This window comes from Sciurus vulgaris (assembly GCF_902686455.1).
Source record: "Sciurus vulgaris genome assembly, chromosome: 5".
Taxonomy (NCBI): domain Eukaryota; kingdom Metazoa; phylum Chordata; class Mammalia; order Rodentia; family Sciuridae; genus Sciurus; species Sciurus vulgaris.
The window spans coordinates 115494881-115520948 of NC_136465.1; the positions used below are offsets into that span (position 1 = coordinate 115494881).

Below are 26068 nucleotides of genomic sequence, written 5' to 3' on the forward strand. Positions count from 1 at the left end.
GGGTTGTGGAAATATAAATGGGATTGGTTTCTGGCCCACACCTGAACACAGGGAACTTTGAGAGGGACCTGGACATTAGGTCTATGTTCATAGGAGCTATACCCGCTACCAGAAGAGGCCCCCCCTTGGCACTGGTTCTTAGGCTCACTGCTATAGCCACACCACATAGCCAAGTGCCCATCTTCTAGCAGGTGCTCGATAACGTCAGATGGATCCTAGGAGCATCGCTGCCAGCAGGAGACAACTGGAGAAGAGGGGTTCCTTCCCTGGGTGGGCTCTTGCTGGCCCCAAAGTTATGGGACAGCTAGGACTTTTTACCCTTCCCCCACAACCAGGGGTTACCATGGCAATGACCCTCTTTACCCACAGGCCCTGTGGTTTCCTCTAAATCTTCTTTCACTTTCCTCTTCTGCTTTCTCCCCACTCCTCTCTCCTCCCCTTCTCCCATATCCTCAGCTTCTTTCCCACAGGCACAAGTCACCAGTGGAGAAAAGCCAGGAACAAGGTAGGCAAAGCACTGACCAGGGAAGAGTGGGCAGGGTGGGGGAGATACAGGAGAGTCACAGAGGCAAGGGGATGACAGGAAGGACATAACGTGGAGGCCAAAGGTCTTTGAAAAAGAGGTGTTATAGAGGTAGGCCTATAGGGGGAAGGAAGGGCTATCGGGAGAGAAGGTAACTGGGGCCATGGGGTAAGTGGAGGTCATGGAGGAAAAGTGGGCTCAGGAGTGGAGGGAGTCAGGGTGTCAGCCTGCCACAGAGGGTGGGAAACCTCACGGAGGGGCTGGTGTCAAACAGAAACATTGCAACACGAAGTGGGCTATGGTTTTTCTCTTCTGGGGCCAGAGACAACCATGCAAATGAACCAGAAAAGAGCAAACAGGCACTTTTAAATATATAAAGTGAGGCCTGTTGGGACAAGAGCTCAACTGGTGGCCATGCAAGGCCTGGGCACTCAAGGGGACCCTGCAAGCGCCCTACCCCGCTCGGCAGGCCTATCCAGTGTACTTCATCCTATTTCCCTTGCACCCCTACGAAAGTTGCAAAGTACAACAGCTTAGGAGCTCTCCCTCCCCACCCTGCTATGCCTAGAGGGAGCCACATCCCACGAGTTTCCATCACTTTATTTTGCAAAAATAGAAAACTCAGCAATATGCGATACAGCGGGGTAGAGGGGAGATGTAAACAGAGGGGAAGGGACAGCACTCTGACCCCCCCAGAGAAAAAGGAGAGCCAGTGGGAATCTTATTTGGCAGCTAAATACAAACTGGGGATTGGAGGAAGAAGGGAGGGGTCACAGAGGCCCTGGGCTCCCCCTCCCAAGACCCCTGGAGGAAGGGGTCATACCAGGGTGTAAACAAAAGCTAATAAATAAATAGAGGCTTCCTCTGGGTCAGGGTGGGATCAGCTAAGCAGCATCTCCTCTCCCTGGGCCAAGCTGCTCTGGGGATCAAGGGTGGAAGGCACTAGGAGAGGGATCCCTGGCTCCTCTGTAGTGTAGGAGGGCCCCTGCCCAATGGCTGAGATGTGGGGCAGGAGGAGCCCAAGGCACATGGTGGGGCTGGAAAGGGGTTTGTAACGGAGGACATGGGGTAAACACTGCACCCCAGCAATGAGGTGCAGAATGGACCTGCATCTGTCCCTTTCACCCTCGGGTCCTGTCCCAGAAATGCAGGGCCCAGCCTGGCACAAGGATGGGGCACCAGAGCAGGTGCATCACATAACGTTAGGCACCAAGGGAAGGGGCAAGAAGGATGGGCTCAGCCCCTGCCATGGCCCCTCTTTTGGTCTCTAGTGTTCCTGTTTGCTCCCAGAGCCCAAGCACCTGGCAGAGGAAGGGGCTATGGTATGGCAGGGTCTTCCTCCTGCCCTGGGGAGCTGAGGACACTGACATCTGAGGGGCAGTGCTGAGATTTTAGAGTCCAGACCCAGGCTCACCTCTCCGCCCTCTCCTGGTGGGAGCAGTATAGGCCCCTGGGACTGGAGAGGGAGCCAGTTAGAGTAGAAAAGGGATGAACACAGAGGCACCCCTGGAAACTTTGGCAAAACAAGGAGCTCATTGGAAGGGTGGGGAGAGGGCAGAGCAGGTCCTCCCCCAGTCACTGGCGGCATCTGGGAGATGGTCAGTCTGCTGCATGGAGCCCAACCCCACGGCGGGGGAGGTCAGGGGCCCTGGTCAGGCTGGGGACTTTGGTCTCCTTTTCCCTGGCCCCTGGGAGTCTCATCCTCGTTGGAGGCCTTGGGCTGGGGACCAGGCTGCGAAGAATCGTCCTCAAACATTTCGGGGTTCTCCAGCATCTCTCGGATCAGTGGGGGCATTGGGCCTGGAATCTCCATCTTCAGGGTAATGGCCCTTTCTGCTCCTACAATGGAGAAGCAAAGAGGCTCAGAGGGTTGAAGGACATGGTCCTTGGGACTGCCTCTGTAAGCTTTCTCAGTTGCCCTATGGCTCCCCTTTGGGCATGCCCAGCACAGTCTGGGACCACCTTGGTATTCTCTGCCCGCCTGCTGCCCATCCATCTCATTCTTTCAGGATGTCTTCTTTCTTTTATTTATTTATTTATTTATTTATTTTTCTTTTCTTTCTTTCTTTCTCTCTTTTTTTTTTTTTTTTTTTTTTCTTGACAGTACTGGACATTGAACCCAGGGGCACTCTACCACAGCTACATCCCCACTTCTTTTTATTTTGGGACGGTCTCAGTCAGTTTCTGAGGTGGGCTTGGAATCTGTGATCCTCCTGCCTTAGCCTTTTGTTGCTGAGGTTACAGAGTGTGCCACCACGCCCCACTATAAAACTGTAGTTTTCTTTTTTTTTTTTTTTCAGTTGTAGATGGACACAATACCTTTATTTTGTTTATTTATTTTTATGTGGTGCTGAGGATTGAACCCAGTCTCACATGTGCTAGACAAGTGTTCTACCACTGAGCTACACCCCCAGCCCCTGTATTTTTCTTTCCATTATTTCTTTGTTTTTGTACTGGAAGCTATTAAACCGTATTTTTCTTTTCTTTCTTTTTTTTTATTTTTGGTACTGGGGATTAACCCAGGGGTGCTTTACCACTGAGCTACATCCCCAGATTTTCTTTATTTTTAATTTTGAGACAGGGTCTTGCTAAGTTCCTGAGGCTGGCTTCAAACTTGTGATCCTTCTGCCTTGACATCTGAAGTTGATGGGATTACAGGCATGTGCCATCACACCCAGCTTAGTACTGAATTTTTAGTTCACATTTTTAAACACATTGTAAATCAAATCGTTTAGTCCTCACAGTTAGTTTATATGGTAGGCATAAGTTAACAAACATTAAAATGAGGTACAAAAAGTAAAGGAAGTACTAGGGGTATAGTTCAGTGGTAAAGCACTTGCCTAACATGCAGGAGACTCTGGGTTTGATCCCCAGCACTGCTAAAAAAAAGTTAAAAAAAAAAAAAAAAAATTGCCCAAAGTTTTCTCACTAGGATGTGGCCAAACTAGGACTCCAATGTAGGTCACCTGATTCTCAATCACTCTGTTCCTGTCTCTGCCTGTCCAGCTGTGTGACCTAGAAGACCTGCAGCTCTGGGAACACAGAGAGGGAAGGCTCACTGGTGACTAACCCTTGGTGCTGATGCCCCGGAGATCGGTGATTTTCATGAGCATCCTTGGGAACATGTAGGGCTGGCTGGGCCTCCGGCGCCGGGCATATAGCCTCAGGGCTTCCAGCAATGGCTCTTGCAGCTTGTCTACTTTTTCAGGTTCCTCCAGGTCCATGCGGTCTGTGAGGACAAGCACAATGGAGTGAGAGGGAAAGAAAGAGAGGATGAAGACACAGTAACAGGTTTCTAATCCCCAACTGGTCCTGCCCTATGGACTTCTAGGTCCCAGACTGTCCCATCAACCCTTCTCCTGTTGTTCCTGAGCCCCACCAGAGTACTTCCCCTGCCCTAAGCCCTATGTCTTCTCCCGTTCAGCAAGGGGCTTTCTCTGGTAAATCAATACACTCAGATCCCTATCTCAACACCAATATTTAGGGTGCCCTCAGCTCCCCCTGGCTCTTCTCCCTTTTTATGTCCTATGTTTGAGGTTGCTAGGAAGTTTTACAGGATCTGTGTCTGGGGCCAAGGGCTACAACTCCAAAGGAAGAGACCACCAAGGTCTCCCACCTGGCCAGAGATCAGGTGTGGAATGTGGTGGGAAAGGAGCCCAAGCAGACACCAGGGGGCGCCTCCGCACCTCCACAGATGAGGCAGATTGCACTAAGCAGTCCTGTCTCAGTGTCATCCATCTCCAGTGGCAGGAGCTGCCCAGCAAAGGCAAAGACGAGGTCTGTGAGGGGCCCAAATCCAGCGTTGTGCATCTGGGTCCGGTTCAGGGTCAGCCCGTCAGAAAAGGTCATGGTGTCCTGCTCTGGGGTGTACCTTGTGCAGATCCGTAGCATCTGCAGATGGGCACAGGGGGGAGTTAATGCTGTGGCAAAGTTGGATGGTGGGGCGGCGGGCGGGGGCTTCATACAGGATGGGGAAAGAGGGAATGAATGGAAAGTGAGGAAGTTAAATCCCCAAGAAATGCAACCTGAAACAGGCATGGGAAGGAAAGTAGAGAGGAGGAGGACCTGAGGCTAGAGGAAGGGAGGCCCTAAAAAGTCAGGAGAGGCAGGGCATCCAGAAAGCCATGAACAGGTCCTAGGGGCAGAGCCTAAGACAAAAAAGAGCTTGGATTACCAGGTGTGGTGGCACAGGCCTGTAATCCCAGGGAATTAGGATCCTGAGGCAGGAGGATCACAAGTTAAAGGCCAATCAAGCCAACTTGGCAAGATCATATCTCAAAAATCTACTATTGTCGTCTAATAGTAGACTGCTTGCCTAGCATGTGCAAGGCCCTGAGTCAATCCCCAGTAAGTAAAGGAGAAGAAAAAGTACGCTTGGGGAGAAAAGATGTGGGGAGTCCCAAATGGCTGGGAGGAGATAATTTTTTTTTTTTTTTTTTTTTTTGGTACCAAGAATTGAACTCAGGAGCTCTTGACCACTGAGCTACACCCCAGCCCTCACTGAGTTGCTTAGCACCTTGCTTTTGCTGAGGCTGGCTTTGAACTTGTGATCCTCTTGCCTCAGTCTCCTGAACCACTGGGATTACAGGCATGTGCCACTGCGTCTGGCAAAGAAATCTTTTTGAAGCAAGGAATTGTTGAAAGTCTCATATGAGGGTCAGGCTGAGGCAAGACCCACAGGGCCTAACATACCAGGATGTCCAGGCAGGCAGCCTTGAGCAGAGTGATCTGGTCAGCAATGCTGAGCCCTGTGAAGCCAGGCAACCGCTTGGCAAACTCCACAATCTTAATGATGCACTTGGTGGCCAGCTCACTGAACTTGTCCCACAGCCCCAGATCTAGCTGCACCCGGTGGTCTGCACTGGAGTTCTGCAGAGGAGAAGGAGGTTAGGATGCAAACAAAGGCCACCTAGGAGTTGTCTTCTCTCTGCCAATACCCCAAACTCTTTCCTCTGCATACTGTTGCCCTCTTTGTCCTCAGTCCCAGACCATGGCCTCCTACACAGCCTTTACCCATTCCCGAAAGGCACAGTCCCTGCCCTCATTGGGGCTCCGCTCATTCCTCACCGTGGTATACTTGCCCAGCTGGCAGAGCGAGGGGAAGGTCTCCTGATGGGCTTTGCTGACCTTGGTGATGAGCTCTTCTAACTGGGGGCTCAGCTCATAGCTGTCAGGAGACCCTTCTTCCTTAACCTCTTTCTTCTTCTTGTTCCGGTCATTCCGCACAGCTTGTGGGGGAAGCACAAGAGGAGGGTCAGGACACTCAGAGACTCCTTTTAGATGTCCTCCCTCACCCAAACAATGAACTCAGGCCTTACCATGAATAGCTATTCCCTGGCACCCTAATTAGTGCCTCAGTTGCCCTATCTCCTATGTTAGTTCCTATTCCCAGGCTGGCTCTCCCCAGCCCCACCCAGGGCCTTCAGCCCCTGCTCTCTCTCCAGGCCATTCGGCTCCATCCTGCCCTTCCTGTCACCCTGCAGGAGCTGGGGGGGGGGGGGGGGGGCAGGATATGCAGGCGGCAGGATATCCACTTATAGCCTTGGCAGCACAATGGGGGGGGATGGAAAGGAGGGGCCACCCCAGATCCATCTCAGGTTCAGTCCTGGGAACAGCAGAGAAGAGTGAACCATCATTGGGAAGCCCACTCCCCTGCATAATGCAGAGGGAATGTGAAGTCCCATACCCATTTACTCATTCAGAGGAAGGGTTAAGAAGAGAGGAGAATGGGAAAGGGTGGGGCCTCTTGGGTGAATGGAGCTAATCAAATAGGACTGGTCTGAGAGGAGACAACAGAGGTCAGGGAAGTGGGGGTGGCCACAGGGAAGACAAGCAACCACAGGGTAGGACAGGACTGCTTCTGCCCAGGCTAGGGATAGGAGCCTACCTTCCTTGGACATGCCCACTTCAAAGCACTTTTGTAGCCTACAGTACTGGCAGCGATTCCTGGTCACCTTGTTGATGATACAGTTTTTGTCACGGTGACAGGTATACACCATGTTCTTCTGGATGCTGCGTCGGAAGAAGCCCTGGAGTTAAGGAGATAGATGAGTGTCAATGAAGCAGGATGCTGGGAATACCCAAGGCCTGCCCTAATCTATTAACCAACTATGTATGTGCAAAGCAGCCCCTCTCCCCACACATGCTCACTCACATACAGCACCTGTGTCCCAGGTAACTAGGGATCCCCAATCAGCTCACCCCATATGTACACACCTTGCAGCCTTCACATGAGCTGACCCCATAGTGGTAGCCAGAGGACTTGTCATTGCACACGAAGCAAGGCTTGTAGACCCGAGGAGGTGGCGGGGGTGAGGGCGAGCTGGGCACCATCTCCTCTGAGCTAGTGCTCTGCGTCTCCACCGCTGTGGGGACAGTGATGTGAGGGTCAGGGGAGGGCCCCCAAACCACCAAGCCTCCCTATCAACCCTATGCCCATTCCTCCTCTGGCCCACTGCTGACAGCCATCACCTGCACAGTGTACTACCCCACCCTGCACACACTCCCAGAAAGTCCCAGGCAGCCACTATCACTGTGTCTTGTTGGGGTCCAAGTCCACCCCACAGTCTGGCCAACTCCTCCACAATAATGCCAGTCCTAGCCCTACATGACGCTGTTCAATTCCCCAAATTCCAGATCAAGGTCATCCTGGAAGTTAACTTTTCTGGGCCTCAGTTAACCCAATTATAATATGGGTAGGGTGGCAGGGTTAGGGCCCTACAATTCTGAATTCTCATCTCTTTCTGTCACTCTGGAAGATCCTTTTAGGTAGTTGGCCTCCCACCACCCTCCCTGGGGGCAGCGATTGATATGGGGGCAGGTAAGGCAATATAGGCCACCTGCAGCTGGAACCTGGCTGAATGACCTGCTGGGACACTCAGAAATGAAAACAGGACCTCATTTCTCTCAAGTAGTACAGGTAATCCTTGATCTTTTCCCCTCAACCTGCCCTCCAAATAACTATCAAAGTCCTTTTCTCCAGAAGTCACTGAGACAATGGACCTCACTGGGCACAAGTGTCAGAAAAGAAATCAGGCAACAGCCTGATTTCACACCTAAAGGAAATGAAGCCGTGAGAGGGGACAGGATGGGCTCAGTGCCACCCTGCCAGCTGATGGTGGAGGCAAGGCTCTGGGTGCTCTGACTAGACTTAGGTAGCCATGAGTTGCAGAGGCTGAGGCAGGAGAGACTGAGGTATTTACTCAAATTCTCAGGTCTAGAAGCTGTTGGGGATATAGCAAATGGGAGTCTAGTGACAGTGGGTAAACAGAGCTGATGGGGGAGGGAACCTATCTCTGGACCCTCTCTTAGGCTGTCTTCACTCCAGAACTGCCTCTGAAAATACCCAATTGCAGTTCACAAGGTGGAGGATGTGCTCTGTGCAGGAGGCTGCTGAGTAAATCCTTTGAGTATATGGCTGATCTGCAGAGGTTCAGGCATCTGTAAATTTTTCAGTCTATAGGACCTGTTACCTAAACCTGAAGAGTCCAAATTATTTCAAGACCCTCCCTAAGGAGTGTCCCACCAACGCACCTCATGAACACCTCCTTCCTCCTAACAATCTATGCCCAAATGGTCAGAAGTTTGCCCCAATGCAGCTGAAAGAGCAGAAGGATTGTCCTAAGCAGGGGCTCCAGGTCACCTCACCGGCCCCAAGGGAGGGAAGCCAGGGAAGCCCTCCCCAGCCCCCCAAACAAACACTTCTTTCTCTTTTTTTCTTTCTCTCTTTCTCTCTCCCCCCCCCCCCCCTTAGCATAAGAATCCTGCCGGAGTGAGATTCCCCAATGAAAGAGGGGAGGGGGAGAAGGTGTCAAAAGACTATTCAAAATTGGGGGTGGGGGTGGGGGCGGACTCTAGGAGGGGCTAGTGCTGAGAGTTGTGGGGAGGGATGGAATGCCTTTCAGGACCTCCCCTCGCCCCTCAGGCCCACCCTAGTGTCCCCAAGGGGCAAGTGTCCTGCCCACAAGCCTGTGCGTGGGGTGGTGCTTTCTCCAGCGCTGCCGCCCTCCCTGCCCGCAGAGCGCTGCCTCATTTCCTCTTACGCAAGGGCCTGGGTGCGGTCGGACTGGCATGGGGCAGCGCCAGCCAATTATATACTGGGGGCCCCAGGGAGACCAGCCGGGGAGGGGGGGGGGTCAGCTTTTCCCATCTAAGTGGTACTGTCACTCATTCTCTCGACACCCCTCTAGCATATCCCCCCAACCCTAAAGTTCAGTCCAGTGGCTCTGAGGTCAGTCTGCGAGTGGAGGACTGGGAAGTTAATGAGATCTATATCCCTCCTCTGCCCAGGGCTGAGACCCCACCAGGGATGCTGGTGCAAGGCTGGGCAGGGACCCCTGCTGGGGAGGCGGGGGTGGGCTCTGGTTTTTTCTCCTTTTAAAGCCCAAATTGCTGAAATTGAGGAAATTCCTGGCCAGGCTAAGCGGAGCTTCAAACAAACTCTTTATAACCGGCTGTAAACGCTCCCAGCTGCGAGGCCCAGAGTTGAGTAGCCTGGACTTCCAATCTAGCACACACCTCCTTGGAGACATACATACGCTCACAGGCCAACACCACACAGGGCACAGAGACAGACATATTCACAAGGGCTCCTTTAACCCCGACCCAATCCTGGCACAGAGGAACTCACAACCCAGCATTCAGGCACTAACTCCAGTCACACCGCGGAGGTGGATGGCAAGTCACAAGGCTGACACACAACACCCAGCACTTGGCTACACATTTACAAGCAAACAGCTCAACCACCAGACAAACACCTCAGCTTGCCAGCACAGCACCTCGACACCAAACCCTGGGAGCATGCACAAACATACAGTGCTCCCCTCTCTAAACCCTCTGAAAGTTGTATGCAGACAGGCCTAAGGCTGGCTTTGTGAGCCCACCAGAACCCCAGAGGTCAAAATTATTAGTCCAAATTGAAATGTAAAAACACTCTGCCAGCCGAGTCCAAGGGGCTTCCAGGGACCTAAATAATGATAGGGTCTCTGCCCAGGCCCCAACCCTGCAAATCTCTCCTGGAAGATTCTCTCCACCTCAGATACCCCCCTCAGCATATCCCAATTCCCCATCCCATTGGACAATGAGAAGCTTAAGAATTCACAAGGCTTTGGTGCAAAGCAATAGTTCCATGCTTTCTCCACCCTTTAAATGGCACTCTTTAATTCTTGCCCCGCCCCACCCAAAGTACGGTCTCCTGTTTGCCACCTCCCTCTTCCAGTTTCCCAGTTGCTAAATCTGAGCAGCTCTGCCCTGGAACCAAAAGACGAAAAAAAAAAATCTGAACTTGTAAACAGCGCAGCCGAGTGCCAAGGAGCGAGGCGCGTTGGCGGGGGCTCGGTGACCCGGCGTGCGCACTCCCCCAGCGCCCGCCGCCCCGCCCCGCCCGCTGCCCGCCCCTTCCTAGCGTGCCCACAAGCCCCCGGTCCCCCAGTCATCCGCACCCGGGCTGTGAGCGCTTCCCAGCCCCGGGTAAATTTGGGGGGTGCTCCAGGCTCCCCTCCCGGCCCCTCCCCACACCCCACCCCCGCCAGGCACTGCGGCCCAGGCTTCAAAGCCGCCTCTCATCTGGACTTCATTTTTACTGCCTCTCAGTCCCCAGCTTTTTATTACCGCTCTGGAAAGGGGTTCCAGGGCCCCAGGCCTGGCATCTTCCATTTCACAGAGGGGGAAGATGGATATTTGGGGACTCCAGTAGTGCCACTCTCCTGCCACTGTCATCTCCAGGCCACCCCACCACCACCACCACACACCCAGACTTTGCTTTAAACTTTTCGCTTCCTGCTTAAGTTGTGTGTTGGAGCCACTGAAAAAAAGAGTCATTTCTCTCATACAACCCAATACACGTTTCCAAACATTTGTTTTTAAAAGCGGGGTGTGTGTGTGTATGAGCGCGCGCGCATAGAGCCCACCTTCTACTCTCTTATGTGTCTAACCCCTTGCACTCCACACGCAGAGCACACAGGATGCACTCTGGGACACAGCACTTTCCAAAGCCGCCCCCGCAGCCACACAGGGGCACACACCCTCCCAGCCTCACGCCACAAACATCCCCACTCAGGGGCCATGCAGATCTGCCAACGCAGTCTGAAAGCGACAGTGCAGAGACCCCCTACTCCCACACCCACACTACCAATTCAAGGCGCTGCGCACGCCAGGGAGTCACACGCTCTGCAAATAATATTTTTCACACTCCCAACTTCGCACATGGACTTTACGAATGCCATCCACCGTCCTAGGTGCCATATCCAACTGGGGCCAGGAACCTGAAAGCACAAACTCCCAACACACTTCGGTCTCTCCCTATCTCCAGGAACTTTGGAGTGCATCAACCACAGGTCCTAGCTAAACACCCACCATATAAACCACACACACTCCAAACACTACTGCACACACGCAAAGGAGACGCCGAAGCCCCCGCATTTAAAGGGACAGTACTTCACCTAGAAAGGACCAGAATCTCCGCTTGCACCCCAGTTCCAACCTTTACACACGGAAAGGGTAAGCCTCAGACTTTCTTGCACCCCGCACCCGACCCCCGGGCTCGAGTACCTACATTGCAGACTGGAGGGTTGCGGCCAGGCAAAAGATTCAAGTCCGGCGAAACAGGAGCTGCCGGTGGCTCTGCGCAGCAAGCCGGCCCCGGGCCCGGCCGCCCCATACAGTCGTCGCGGACCCGGGGCAAACGATTCCATGCAGTCGTACATCGCGACCCGGCTTGGAGGGAAGCTGGGTGCTAAAACACCAAGGACCCGCAGCCGATTCCCCCTCCTCCCCCGGCGGCGCCCCGCTCCTGGAGGGGGGGAGGGGGAGGGCTAGCATAGGGCGCTGGGCTGCATGGGGGGTAAGGGAGGGCGGAGAAGAGGGGGATCCCCAGCAAGGGAAAGGGACTGGGCGGGGCGCGAAGCCCAGGCTGCCGCTTCAGCCTGGGTCCCGCTCACTCAGGGCGCCTCGGCAGCTAGCACTGGGGAGACCTTTTGTAAAAGCAAAGCCTGGAGGGGTGGGGGGTGGGGCTTGGAGAGTGAAGGGGGCCGGGCACCAAGATGAGCAGAACTGGGAGTGGAGCGCTCACACACACACACACACACACACACACACACACACACACACATACATTCGCTGCGCGGCGCGCACCCTTACTCAGACACACATCCATCCACGCATGCATTTATCTTGGCAAAGCACTACGCATTTGCAAAAATGCAATAGTGCACATGCATGTCTGCACGCACATAAATTCATAGGTGCACATATGTTTGTGCAAACCCATGTGGCTCGGAAAAAAGCTTGTAAGCATTCTCTCTCCACAGCCCGGAGGCTTTTGCACGCATTTGCCCTTAGGCGCGTGCCCAGGTCGGGGTGGGGGGAAGGAGTAGAGGAACCAAGCACACGCGTTTCCTTTCATAGGATTCTCCCCCTTTCCTCAATCCTTCCTTTTTCACACAAGTTAAAACAGGCAAGGGTGTTAAGGATGACTGGGAGAAGAGAACGTGGAGGTTCTCCGCGCGCAGCAGCTCTCCAGAGGACCTGCACTACCTCCACCCCCCTCATTCCCAGGCCTGGCTCCTCCCTCTCCCTCCGCGCGCGCACTTCAGGGCCGAACAGTACATTCCTGCGGCTCGGCGCGCGCTGCCTTCTCCTTCCTTCCCGTTCACCCCACCCCCGGTCCAAGGGCCGGAGCGCGCTCCCGCCGTGAACTCTCCGGGAACCCCCCTCGGGGCGGGTGGCCGGGCGCGCTCACCTCCTCCTGACCCGGCCCCGCCCCGCCCCGCCCAGGCCGTCGCCAGCGCCGCTGCGGAGCCCCCCCCCCCCGCCCCCTCCAGCTCAGCGGAGAGTCCGCCCCTCCTAGCCCGAGCTGTCTGTCCTCCCTCCGCTGCGTCCTAGGCCGCCTCCCTTCAAGTCCCCGAAGCCCCATCCCGCGACTGACACTCCCTAAGCGCCTCCACTGCCTCTCTCAATGCCCTCTCTTCCAATCTAACTTAACTTTCAGAACACAAAACTACCCCCAAATTGTCCATAAAGTGCCAACTGCACCTTAGACGAAACTGCCCCCTAAATGCCAATTCCCCCAAGTTTCTAACGTGCCAGCTGCCCAAAGGGCCAATGCCCCCCACGTCAATAATCGCTGCTCTTTATTTCCACGGTCATTTATACCCCCACCATAGACAAGAACTGCCCCCTCCTTCCTTCAGCGCCACACTGAGTGCCCCTCTGAGAGTTTCAAGGGCCGCCTCACTGTTCCCTTAGTTGCCCCTTCCGGCACTGGGAGCTCACGCCGGACAGAGAAGGGGACGAGGGGGCGGGGGGTTGGCCACGTCAGAAGTTTGCCCTTGCCGGGCCGGGCTGAATCGGGGACCCTGGCCCCGGGACAGCGCCAGCGGCGGCGACTCCCGGAAACCACCCCCTCCCCCGCGCCCCGCCCGCCGGCCGCCCGGCCGCCCGGCCGCCCGGCGGGCCGGCCCAGCCGGCTCTGTCAGCGCAGCTCACACGGGGAGCGCTGGGGGAGCGGGAGCAGCACCCGGCCCGACCCCTTCCCCCGCCTCGCGGCTGTGGCTGGGCAAGGGCGGGGCACGCTTTTCTAAGAATCTGTTGTACCGGGTGGGGGGGCGCGCTGGGGTGCTGCAGGAGTGGGGCGCCTTTGGAAGAATAAAGAGCAGGAAGGGGTGCCAGAGTAGGCAGGGAAGGCGGGAGCGGGGGAGGGGCCCGGGTGGCTGCCAGGGACTGAGGGGGGCAGGGCTGGGAAGTAGGGCCTGAATTGTGGATGGGGGGGTTGAGGTGGCACGGCTGACGGGGGGGGGGCGGGGCGGGGCTTGAATCTGGGATGGAGAGGGAATGCGGGGCTCTTCCAACCCAGGGTGAGCTCCCCCTTCATGCTCCAACCCAAGACACCCCATTTGAGTCCACCCCAACAATGAAAAAGAAAAAAGGGGGGATGGTGGGCTTCTGAATCAGAATATTGCCAGTGCAAAAAAAGTGCAAAATGGGGAGTACCCCCAAAACAAGAGGAAAGAGTCCTGCTTAGTCAACTTCAGGCTGTCAGCTGTCCCCCCCACCCCACCCCGCCCCCTTTTCCCCTCCGAAATCTGAAAGGTCCCAATTAAGTCAGGCCTGCCTGGTTGGTAATTAGAACCAGAAGTGGCCAGGCCACAAGGAGGGAGGTAGGGAGGAGGGCACAAGAGGAGGGGGAGGAGGGCTCCAAGAAGACATGAGTCCTCTATAGCCCCCCCTTTCTCTTTACCAAATGCACCCCACTCCTCACCACCCCATCTGTGTTTTCTTCCCAGGCACTGCAGGGAGAGGGGGCCTTAGATCCAGGCTATTCAGGGTGTCAGGCCCATCCTTCCCATCAACCCCAACCCCCCATTCTGGATAGACAGTAGAGCCTTGGGTAGAAGGCAAGATGGGGGGATCTAGTGCCCCCTCTTTTCCCCATAGTTCCCCCAGCCCTTATTGCAGCAATTAGACCCATTAGCCTTCTAGCATTTCATGGGAACCAGATGTTCTCCGCCAGCCTGGTGGAAGTATGAAGGGGGGCTGCTGCCTGACTCACCCCTTTCCTATGATCCCCACCACCAGGGCACCCCCCCTCCCAGCTAGATCCCCACAAAGGAATGGCCCCAGAGGCAAAGAGAGTATAGCCCTCACACGCTAACAAGGCCCTTAACACTCAGACTCTAGCATTGTCTCCCCACCAGCCCTACCACCCTGGCAAGGACAAGTTTGGCCAGGTCTGGGGAAGAACCCAGGACAACTAACTCCATATACATCCCTACCCCCGCCAGCTCTGCCACCTTCTGGATGAGGCTTGAGGATAACTGGCTCTGAATTCCTCATGCTAAATTTTCCTTTTCTTCCAAAACCCTCCCTCAAAAAACTGAAAAAGGGGTATTTCAAAGCGAAGCAGGCCCCGCCCAGAAGGGTAAGTCCTAACTGAGGAGTCCCACCTGAAGGGCAATGGGAGGGGTCTTTGGAGGAGGAGGGGGCGGCAGAAAAGGGAGGGGATAGGGAGGTGTGAATAAGGGATGAGGTCCAAAGCAAGGATGTGAGGATCGCTGGGCAGGAGGGGGCTGGGACCGGGTAGGGGGCCAGGAGAGGGGGGTGCAGCCTAGGCCCCATCCGCGGCGGCTTGCCCGGCTCCCCCCGCCAGAGAGGTTTCCTGTTGCAATCAAAGCCCCGTTTGTGTCGGCCTGAGGCTGGAGCCTGAGCCGGAGGAGGAGAGACCAGTAGGGGAGGGGAAGGAGGCAGTCACTGGGGTTTTATTCCTGGAGGAGGCCTTGCTGCCGCCTCGCCTCTCGCCACCCTTACCCACCGGCTTGCTCTCCTTGCTCTTTCTCCCAGTGCCTGGCTCTCTCTAAGTCTCAACTTTTCAGCCTATGTAGCTGCCCTTCATGCCCTTGTTTTGGTCTGGGGGGCTCTTCTTCAGTTCCTTTTCAGTAGAACTCCTTTTCTCCCTGTTCCAGTCTGTCCTCAGTTTCCCCACATGTGGTGAAGTCTGGGCTTCCTACTCCAGAGATAGTGACCCCATGGCCAGGGCAGTCGTCACCCGGTTCAAAGGAAAAATAGCCAGGTCCCCAGGACCACAGTTATCTCCTCAAGACAGGAAGGAGAGCAATGCTTCCCTTCCCTCCTTTCCCTCCCAGCACACTCTGTTCCCTGTAGTCTTGATAAAGCAAATACACAACACACAATGTCTACAAACAGAGAGATACACAGGGACATGGACAGGGGTTTCATGCACATGCATGTATGGCGCGCACGCGCACACACACCCCTCTGTTTTCCATGCACGCAGGCCCATGCTTGCCTCCACCTCAGCAGCACATACTCCCCTCACCTTTCCCCTCCTCCACTGTGTAGTTCTAAGATCTGTCGCACCCACTGAGGCCAGAGGAGAGCCCCAAGAAGGGAAACAAGACTCAACAAGGATGTCCCCAAGGGGCAGGGAGACTCTACAATAAGATCTGAAAGTCAGCCCTAGGGAAAAGTTCCAGGCTCCTTCCTTATTCTGTGTAAGAGGGTGTCCACAGAACAAGAGAAAGAGTGATGAGAGAGGCAGACTCAAGGCGAGGATGGCTTTGGCATCAGATTTAGGGCTCTAATCCCTGTCCATTAAGATGGCCCCAGCCAAAAGGGACAGCATGTCAGAGAAATGAGAGATGGCACTCTCACCCTTTGGTTATTCTCCCATAGGAGGTCTCTGAGACGCCAGATCCCATCCTCTCCCTTGCACTACCACTAGAATCTGTGTGTTTCACCCCCACACAAGCTGTCTGGACCCAAGCCTTCCTTTCCTCCCTACCCCACCTGCCACTTCCCTGCCCAGACCTGTCCCTCCATGCAGGCCGCACCCTCCCTAGCTACCTGCCCTGGTTCTGGCTCCTCCCTCAGATTTCTCCTTTCAGCCCAACTCCTTCAGAGAAGTCTTTGGGGCTGATGCCTCGCCTGGCCCCTTCCCCTACCTTGACTTCACTTTGAACCCTGACCTTGACCTCCATGTGTCCAGGAAACAGAGACATAAGAAGAACTTCACTGAACACTGGCCCCTGACTCTCAGCATTCTTCCCACTCTCATCCTCTTTCTCCTTTCCCCCTGTACCTCAGCTCCTTTAGTTGCCTCTCCCAGAATCTGGAACCGTCAAGTCCCAGGAGATTGAGTTGTATGGTTTTCTACAACAAGTACATTCACAGAGAGAGAGGGTGGTTTCTTTCCACTTCCCCCAACCCCTAGAACAGATTCATGGGGTGAAAATAAGGTAGGGGAAAGCCCAGTTGAAGTTTCCAAAAAAGGGGCTTTGTGCTCTCTCATTCACCTGCGTGCTACTCAATAAGCCCTGCTGGACTACAGACATGCCACTGGCAGACCTCACCAAACACCAGACACACCACCAGCGGCCCTATTAAATACCTCCTCTCTCCTCACACTGACTCTTTGTTGCACACACTGGAATTCTGTACATGAACAGAGTCTTAGGGAGATGCTGCACACACACAACTACATATGGTTGGGGACACACACACCTTCTCCAGATGCACATAATCCAGAGGAGCTGACAGTTCAGTCTAGTGCATACACAGCTCTCTCAGTGCCCCCTCCTGAAGGCAGGCCTTTTTTCTTCCACCTCAGTCTCTGAGTTTGTTGAACTTGTACAGCTGTAAAGGCTGTGTCTCTTCTCACCCAGCTCCCTTTCTCTTTCTCTCTCCTCCAGTCACCTTCCCCTCTCTCCTTCTGAGATCTTCTCTTCACTCATTTACCCACTGACACTTTACCCTTCAGAGCCCTGTAGCCCAGCCTCCAGCTCATGAGCACCCCCACCTATAATGGTCTGGCCAGGAGGAACAATGACCAAGTGGGTTAAGAGGGGTCCCCAAGGAAGCAAGGGAGGTCCAAGCCTTGCCTGCTGTCAGCACTCAAAGGCTTAACCCAAAGAAGGCAAGCCTGGGGGACAAGTAGGGATCTGCACAGCACGCAGGCACTATGCCAGACCTGGAGGGAAGGGAGGAGTCCAGAACCTTGTGGCTGGAGGAGAGGATGCTTCTGGAACACCCCCTCCACCTCTCTGGATAGCTTTAATGGCTGTTTCCGATCTCCCCAAAACCTAGCAGAAGAGTCTCCTGACACCACACATCTTTGGGCACCTGGTACTAGGTTTCTTTCCTGGCTTTGCAGCCTCAGAAAAATCTTACCTCTTGATCACAGAGCCAGCTGACTGGCCTCCCAGATCCCTTGACTTCCCAGTCTGCCCCCCCACCCCACCCCCCCGCCCCACCTTCCAACTGCATGCAGGCAGCAGTCTCAGACTAGGCTAGACTGCACCCATGGCTGTCCACACACAAGTGCTCCCTCTGCTAGAGGGCAGACAGGGGGCACATTTAGACCTCCTGATTTTAGGCCTGCGACTTCCCCATCCCATTTGAGCAGGAGAACTCTCATTGTAAACATTCCTTTTAGTCCACATACACCCATCCTCGCCACCACTACTGCTCTTCACTGCTTTCCACTACTCCATTAGACCACACCTCCACCTTCTCACCAGCCTCCCTTTCCCTCTTTAGGTCCCACCCACCTTCCTAACTGGGATGCTAATGTTCTACATCTTCCACCCGCCAAATGCCCTGTTTCCATTTTCCCTCATCCCCCCAAATCCCTGAGACTCACACAGTGAGGCCATCTCCTTGGGGAGGTCAGGCTGGCCCAGGCCCCGGAAGGTAGGGCTCAGCATCTCGAATGGTGGAGACCCCCTGAGTGCCCCTGGGAAGGCAAAGGGGAAGCCTGCCCCTGGGTAGCCAGATCCAGGCCCCAGGGCACCAGCCACAAAGAGTCGCTCCTTATTGGTAGCCATGGCAGTTGCGATGTGGGAGTCCCCCAGGGTCTGCAGTGGGCGGGGGTGGTCTTCAGCCACAGCCCCCGCCCATGCCCACTGCCCTGGCCTGGGAGGCTCCGTGCCCACCCTGCCTGGCCTGCCCACTGGGTCTCCAAGGATCCTAGGGAGAAAGAGAGATGAGAGAGTGATCACTCTGAGTTCCCAAGCCCCATGGCCCTCCCTCAGTGCAGTGTCTATACTGCCCTGGCCCGAGGCACTTTCTATGTGGTAGAGAGGGAAGGGAGGGAATTGTACAGGCTCTGAGAAACTCTCCAGATTAGTTCCAGGGAGGGGCAAACAGGTTGTAAGGTGAATGACAGTCTGAGGACTTCTGGTGGAGAGGGCTTCTTGACTGAGTAGTGATCAAGAAGCACACAACTGGGCTAGATATCAGACTTAACCCTCACACCACACTAATCCCATGAAGTAGGAATTATGATTCCCATTCTGCAGATGAGGAAACAGGTTAAGTGAGTGGCTTAAGGTCACATGGCTATAAATGATGGTGTGGAAATTTAAACTCTCAGGCTAGAGGTTATAACTCAGAGGCCTCCTAGCATCTTGCCTACTTACATAGCATCTGTGAGACCTTAGATTCCATCCCCAGCACCACAAAACAAACAAACAACAACAACACACACACACACACACACACACACACACACACAAACACATCTCTGTTGTAACTTTGGGGCCCTACACTTCACCTCTTTGAAGAAGAATATGGTGATCCTCCTGCCTTAGCTTCCTGAATTGCTGGAATTACAGGCTATTGCCACCTTGCTGAAATAGCATTTTTAAAAATGGCTGGGCTTAGCTGGGCACAGTGGTGCATGCCTATAATCCCAGGGACTCTGGCAGCCTGAGGCAGGAAGATTGCAAGTTCACGGTTAGCTTCAGCAATTCAGAGAGACCCTGTCTCAAAATTAAAAAATAAAAAAAGGGCTGGGGATATGGTTGAGTGGTTAAGTACCCCTCGGTTCAATAAAACTCAGACTCTGTTTCTTAATTATTATTATTTTTATTTTTTGGTACCGGGATGGAACCCAAGGATCTTCTAGCACTGAGCTATGTCCCCAGACCTTTTTATTTTGGGTCTTTTTTTTTGGGGGGGGGGGGGATGAGAACGAAATTTTTTAAAAAATATTTTTAGTTGTAGATGGACACACTAACCTTTATTTTATTTATTTATTTTGTGGTGCTGAGGATCAAACCCAGTGCCTCACATGTGTCAGTCAAGCACTCTACCACTGAGCCACAACCCCAGTCCTAGTTTTTATTTTGAGGCAGGGTCTCTCTAAATTGTTGAGTCTGGCCTTGAACTTGTAATTCTGCCTCAGTCTCCAGAGTCACTGGGATTACAGGTGTGTGCCACTATGCCTGGCTAGGAGCCCAGATTCTAGAGCTAGATCACTGAACTGATATCCCCACTATCTGCTAGCTGTGGGGTTTTGGATGAGTTAATCTCTCTGTGCCTCAAATTCCTCCTATGCCATTTAGGAATAACAACAGAGACCTCATAAGTTTTTTGTGAGGATTCGACAATTTAACATGTGTAGAGTGCTTAGGATAATGCAAGGCACATTCTAAATACTATGTAAATATCTCATTTCTCTTTGTGCCTTCTCTTCCTCTATACTTTTTTTTAATTATCATTTCCTTCTCTATCTTCCTCAATATTCCTTCTTCCTTTCCCCTCCTAAATCTTTCTGTCTCCAATCATTCCTCAATCCTTAAGCTCTCTCTTGTACCCTCTCCTTCAAATCAGGGATGTTGACGGACACCTAGTATGTGACAACTATGATGCCAGAAAACTCCTTGTCCTCAGTTTACTTGACTTCTCCGTCTCCTTTTCATTGTTTTTTTTTTTTTTTTTTTTTTTTTTGTTTTGTTTTGTTTTGTTTTGTTTGTTTGTTTTGGTACCAGCTGAACACTGGGACACTCGACCACTGAGCCACATCTGTAGCCCTTTTTTTGTATTTTATTTAGAGACAGGGTCTCACTGAGCTGCTTAGCACCTCACTTTTGCTGAGGCTTCTGCCTCAGCCTCCCAAGTCACTGGGATTACAGGCATGAGCCAACACGCTGGGCTCCATCTCCTTTTCATTCTCATCTTCGGGCTGCCTACTTTTGAAAGCTCTCCCTGTATCCTCTCCCTTGAACATAGCTTTTCCCCCTGAATTTTTTTGTTTTTATTTGTTTTGCAGTATTGGGGATTGAACCCAGGGCTCTGCTAATGCTAAGCAAGTTGTTTGCCACTAAGTTATGTCCCCAACACACTTTTTTTTTTTTTTTTTCCTTCCAGTACTGGGGATTGAACTCAGGGGCACTTAACCACTGAGCCACATCCCCAGCCCCTTTTTGTATTTTATTTAGAGACAAGGTCTCACTGAGTTGCTTAAGGCCTTGATAAATTGCTGAGGCTGGCTTTGAACTCATGATCCTTCTGCTTCGACCTCCCAAGCCACTGGGATTATAGGCACGTGCCAGTGCGCTGTGCTCATTCCAAACTTTGAGATGGGGTCTCACTAAGTGGTCCAGGCTGACCTCAAACTTGTAATCTTCCTGCCTGCTCAGCCTTCCCAGTAGCTGGGATTACAGGTGTTTTAGCCACTTTGGCCCGGGTCCAGAAGATTTTTAACCTGAACCCAGGGAAGAGGAAGAAAAGCAGGGAGAGGGAAGAAATGGGAATCCCAGGATTGGCAGGTGGTTCCTCTCCTGATGCTCTGAAAAGAGAAAGGCTGGCTTTCCCAGGAGTCCCCACAACCACCTACCTCTCAAGGGAGTTGATGGGCTGAGGAGGGAGAGTCACCCCAGCCTAGGTAATTCCACCTGCCAGAACCATAACAGAATAACACGAAGAAGGGCAGAGAAAGACCAAGAGAGAGTGAAACACACTGAGCCCACAGGGTGGGCAGGCACAGAGGTAGGCAAGAGGCATTTCTGATTCTATTGCCATCAGTATTTGCTTCTAGTACAAATATCGCTCAGTCTTTGTACCTCTGCTCTTTTTCTTTCTTTCCTTCTCTACCTTGGCCTTCAAGACCCTGAGAGTAAATTGTCATGAGGTTACAAGAACTCACCCTCCAACACCATTATCCTTCACTCAGCATGAAGCGGGCCCTGCGCCTCACCAAGCACTACCCATATCCCTAGGACCCTCCAACTCTTTAGCCAGTGTTTCACCAGGCCCTAAAAATCTGAGCCCTGAGCTCCTAGGCTCTCTCTCCTTTTCCTTCCCCAATTCCATGAGGTCCTCATCCCTAGTTAAACCCAGGTAGAGCCAGGAGTCCTGGGCCCCTGAGGCCCCTGGGCCATAGCTCAACAGGCTGGGCCACATTCCAGGTGGATTAACCCCTCCAATGCCAAGGGTAAGAAGCTAGTAGAGCACCCCCTGACACACACACACACACACACACACACACACTCTCTCTGCCATCTGTCCCAGACTCTGCTTATAGACTAGGAATGGAGTTATCTGCTCCAACTTCCATTATCTTTGTGTCTCACCTACAGATTGGAAACAGACCTTAAAAGCAGGGCAGAGGACTTCAGCAAGGGGTCCCAGAGAGGATGCTTAGACTCCCGGTTCTCACCGAGGAAGGAGGCTATAAATGAGCAAAGGACAAACCTACTCTCGCTGGACTTCCTCCTATACTGCCTCAGAGAAGGGCCTTGGGAATCCACTGAAGAGAAGAAGGTGACAGAGATTCCTCCCCTCTGTAAGCCTCAGTCTATCTACCTAGGCTGTGAAGGGAAGGAAGGATCTTTAATTAGGGTAGAGGAAGATGGCAAGGAATTAAAGACAGTGCAAAGTAAAAGGGAATCCTAAACAAGGTCCTAGATGCTTGGTTCTTTGGGGGACCTGTGGAAAGGAGACAGCACTTCTCCAGATGCCACCTCAGATGGAGGGAGGGGCAACTGACTAGGGGAAAGGGGCTCTTACAATGCTGCTTCTCTTAGACCTGAGGTGGAGTTGAGGGGAGGGCATGGATGAAGGGGGCTGCCGGATGGAAGGGGGCGTCTCCTTGTTGCCCTGCCCGCTCCAGAGCCTAGAACAAAGCTGCTCTTGTAGGCTGCTCTCCACCCGCCGCCCCCCTCCCCTCTGTATAAACACGACCACCTTTTTCCATGACCCCATCTCCAGGCTGGGCAAAGAACCCAGGCATCCTTTGCTTTAGCTGGGGCCTTCTGTCTACTCACCAGGAGGCAGCAGTGGGCCTAGTTTCCCTGGCCCTATGCCACTCTTGGGGGAGTCTAGACCCTTGAGCCTCCACCTCTCATCCCCAGGTGCCCTCCCTCCACCCCACGGGCCCCAGGGAGGGGCAGTGCCCAGGAGGTAGGCAGGCAATGCAAGTGGAATGTGTGTGGGCATCGGAGGGCACGGGCAGGGTGGGGCAGAGGGGGGAACTGGAGGTGCCAGTTAGGTGGCTTTCTGAGCCAGGGGTGGGGGTGTGCCGGGTTTGGGGGGAGTGCCCTGTACTGCCTACCAGGCTCTAAGCCACAGTGTGTGTGTGTCTATGTGTGTCTGTCTATTTGGGATAACCAAGCTCCAGGCACCCTGCACACACTTCCAACCCCACCTCTCCCCTGTCTTCTATCTACTTCCCTCAAGGATATGAGACACTGGCTGTGGTCCTCAACCCTAACTCAGCATTTGAGGTGTGACCTTAAGGGCTGCAACCTCAGATTTGAGGACTGGATCCCAGCTGCCCAGGACATGAGCCCTGAAAGGGGACAATTATCTCAGCTTCTTGACATATAGACCCCTTCTCAGGCTTCCCTGCCCACTCCCAACCACCATCATCAACCATGTATATTCTTACCCTCTTGGCCACCTGCAGAGATTTCCTCCTACATATTGGGTCAGGTTGAGGGGACTGGGCTGTAAGTGCTGAAGAAAGAGAGGCAGCGTCAATGGGACTCCAAGACTAGGACTCCTGGTTCCTTGTTCCAATCTTCCTGCTCTTCTTTTGTTCCATTTGGGCTCCCCTAACTGCAGAGGATCTCCCACCTTGTGACAGGGAATCTTGAACTGGCAGTTCAAGGAAATTTCACAGGCCCCTCTCCTCCCTCCAACTTCTAGACCCAGACAGCCAAGACCACTTACTAAGCCACCTTTCTTCGCCCTTCTGACGTCCAAGCTGTGCCATTCTACTGGGGAAGGAGGAACTCACCAGCTTGAACCATCAAATCCACGCTTCGGAGCACCCAGGGCCTGTGTCTCTTCCCACCAGAGGAAATCCCAATCTCCTCTCACATTCCAAGCACAGGAGAAGGACAGATGCCCCTCTGCCTGCAGACTCTTCCCAAATGCTCTCCCCACACTATTCAATACCCAATTCAAGGGCAGACAACCCAGCCCATCCCCAGCCTCTCTAAAATCTTCCCATTCCCTTCTCACATCACAGCTGACCCCAGTCGGGGCAGGAAGGCCCCTCAAGTCCTACGGACAGCTTGGCCAGTCCCGGAAAGGAAGGGACCGGCGTTGCTGCGCAGCGCGGCCGCCCCCAGCCCACCTCAGCGGAGGACCCAGGCGTCCGCGGGCGGGCGAGCCGGCTTCCCCGCCTGACTCACCTGGAGGGGGAGGGCGGGGGAAGGGAGGCCGCGGAGCCCCGAGGTCCCGGCGTCGGGCGGTCTCCGGGATGGAGCGTCGCGGTGTCAGGGGCTCGCGGTAATGGGGGGCGCCAGGGGGGGCACGGCTCTAGGCTGGGACTGTCCCGGGGCCTCTCGGAGCCCGCCCGCCCACGTGACCGCCCCAAAATATCCGACACATTTTCTCCCAAACCGCACACTGACTCTGCAGGCGGGGACACGGAAAATATTTTCTTTCTTTTTCTCCCTCCCTGCCCCCCCACCTCCCTCCCTGCCCAGCTCCCTCCTCCCCCTCCCGCCCTCGCTCCTCCCTCCCCTGCCGCCTGCCCCTGCCCGGCTCCCTCCTCGGTGCCCTGGGGCTGGGGGGCGGGGGTTGGGTGAGGGGGCTGGGCGGAGCGGCCCAGGACGCCTGGGTCTGTGCCCCTCCCATTTGCTGGGCTTCCCTGGCTCCATCCCCACGGAGGCCGGGCAAGGCTGGCAGAGAAGGTCAGTGTCCTCAACCCCGTGATGCCAGCCCTTTCTCTCTGGCGCTTTTCCCCTTTCTGCCATTTGGGGGGACTAGATGAGCTGCCTAGTCAGGCTGTGTTCTGGAAGGCCAGTGTCTGGTACCTCCCAGGATAAGCAATGGGGACTGTGTCCACGTCCTCCCAAGTGTGGAGTGAGTGATGGGGCAGCAGTATGTTAAAGCTGATGCTGATGTCCTTACCCTTTGCTTATCCTCCACCTGCAGGTCTTCTCCTAGCCTCCGAAGTCCTTTGCCCCAGGAAAGAACTGGTTTAACTAGTGAGGGTCGCAGGGGTACTGAGACCTGGGTTCACAGACCCCCTTCCTCTTACCCTCCCTGAAGGAGCTCCAGAAGTGTGGGCACTTAGGTCCCTTGCTGCCAACATTGTCCCCACCTTTAGGCTTGGATTTGGAGAGGAGAAAGGCTGGGAGGAGGGCAGGATGAACTGTAGGAGGAGCCCGGGGTTGGGTGTGAGGGAGAAAGCCCAGGCTGAGGGTGTGTGTCTGCCTCAGCCCTCTGGGCCTGCGGGGCTGCTTGGTAGATGCGCCACGAATGTTGTTGACTCTGGGTCTCTGAAAGCTCAGAATCAGTGTTTGTGTCTGATGGGACACATATGAGACATCAACTGACCAACACAGACAGACTCTTCACCTAAAGTGGGAATCCAGCAATTTCACTCTATTCTACTGAGCACAAAGCCAGAGTAAAGAAGGGATCTGAAGTCCAAGGTCTGTGCACAGACCCTAAATGCTCCCACAGGGACTGAGGTTGGGAGGGAGGAAGAGGAGAAAGGAAACATTATAGGGGCTGGGTTAGGCTCTAGCCCAAAGGACCTTCCCCAGCAACAGTCCCAGGGTGGCCAGCACCTGGGGCATAGACTCCTGGGTTATGTCACATTTTCCATACTGGAATTACTCTGCTCTGTCCTCACTGCTACCCTGGGGACCAGGTATCCTCCCTCCTGGGAAAGGCCACTTTTGGTAGCCAGAGTTAGGTGAAGGAGAGAGGAAAAGAAGAAGCATGCTGTGTCTATCTCAGGAGACCAGAGATGTCAGTGGGGTGAAGACAAGCCCTCCCTTTCACTCCAGAGCTGAGGAAAGCTGGGAATAGGTACTCCAGGGTCCCGTCCCCAGGTGGCCTGCCTGCTGTTGACTTTGCTGATTACCCTGGGAGCAACTCTTAGCAATGTGGGAGCGGCGGCTGTCAGGGAGTTAGACCCTGGCGTCCAGGCTGGGGTGGGATGGCGCCCTGCCTGTGTGGCAGGGATCCTGCCAGGAGGCTGTAAAGTTAACCCCTCCTGCCTAGTCCTGGTGGTGGCTGGGGCAGGGAGGGCGGGCCCAGCTGTGGTTTGGGAATGTGGCCCTAATCCCCCCACCCCCACATCCCCATCCCTGCCCAGCACATCTGAACTTGGTTTACAGTGAATGAATCTCCTGTCCTCATGAACCAGGCAAGGGCACCACTCCCTCCATGGACAGGCATTCTGACACAGATCCAGGCACCAGCCCCATGACACTGTCCCTGCTGGGTATCACCTCTCTCCACTCTTCTTTTCCCCTTCTTTAGAGGGAGTAAGAGACTGGTGCTAGATACTAAGAACTAGAACTGAGACTATGTGGCTGGGGTAAAAAATGGGGACAGAGAATCTAAAATAGGGCAAAAAAAAAAAAAACACTTGGTGTAGATTCCAAGGGGAGGGTGAGCTGGAGAATTCCATTTGTCTCTTGCTTCCCCTTTGTCTTGGTTTGTCCGTTTGTCTGCCTCTGTCTTTGTCTCTGATGGGCGTTTGTCCATCTATCCGTCTTGGTAGCTGTAGCTCCTCCCTTCTGTCGTCCTCCTTGTCCCCAGCCAACGACAGCAGCCAGGGGGCGATGCCCAGGAAGACCTGCCCTATACCGGCCCCATCCCTCGGGATTGCAAAGCCTCTGCCCTGACAGCTCTGCTCTCCCTCCCCAGGACCCCACCTTGGGGAGGGGTCCATGCATAGAAATTTTTTCCCTTCCAAATTTTTCACCCCTGTCTTGCAGTAGAGCCAGCTCTCTGTCCAGGGATTCCGGGAGGAGGTTTTGGAAGAGGGCTTTCACTCTG

The 26068-nt window shown here is 54.2% G+C and overlaps 1 protein-coding gene across 5 annotated transcripts; it reads right to left on the reverse strand.

Annotated features, from left to right (window-relative positions):
- Window positions 1-1686: 1686 nt before the first annotated feature.
- RARG (retinoic acid receptor gamma) lies at window positions 1687-24335 on the reverse strand. 5 transcript variants are annotated; one of them, XM_079140944.1, is made up of 11 exons: window positions 24182-24335; window positions 23458-23680; window positions 22707-22774; window positions 17676-18001; window positions 6740-6888; window positions 6411-6552; window positions 5591-5751; window positions 5216-5392; window positions 4210-4414; window positions 3594-3752; window positions 1687-2362 (listed from the first exon to the last, which is right to left on the reverse strand). In XM_079140944.1, the coding sequence occupies exons 4-11, from the start codon at window positions 17857-17859 to the stop codon at window positions 2163-2165; spliced, it is 1377 nt and encodes a 458-aa protein (XP_078997070.1). In that variant the 5' UTR covers window positions 17860-18001; window positions 22707-22774; window positions 23458-23680; window positions 24182-24335; the 3' UTR covers window positions 1687-2162. The 5 variants fall into 5 exon arrangements, with proteins under 5 accessions (XP_078997070.1, XP_078997074.1, XP_078997071.1 ...); XM_079140948.1 differs by lacking the exon at window positions 17676-18001 and having other exon boundaries at window positions 24182-24332; XM_079140945.1 differs by lacking the exon at window positions 24182-24335 and having other exon boundaries at window positions 23458-23701.
- Between the last annotated feature and the right edge of the window lie 1733 nt (window positions 24336-26068).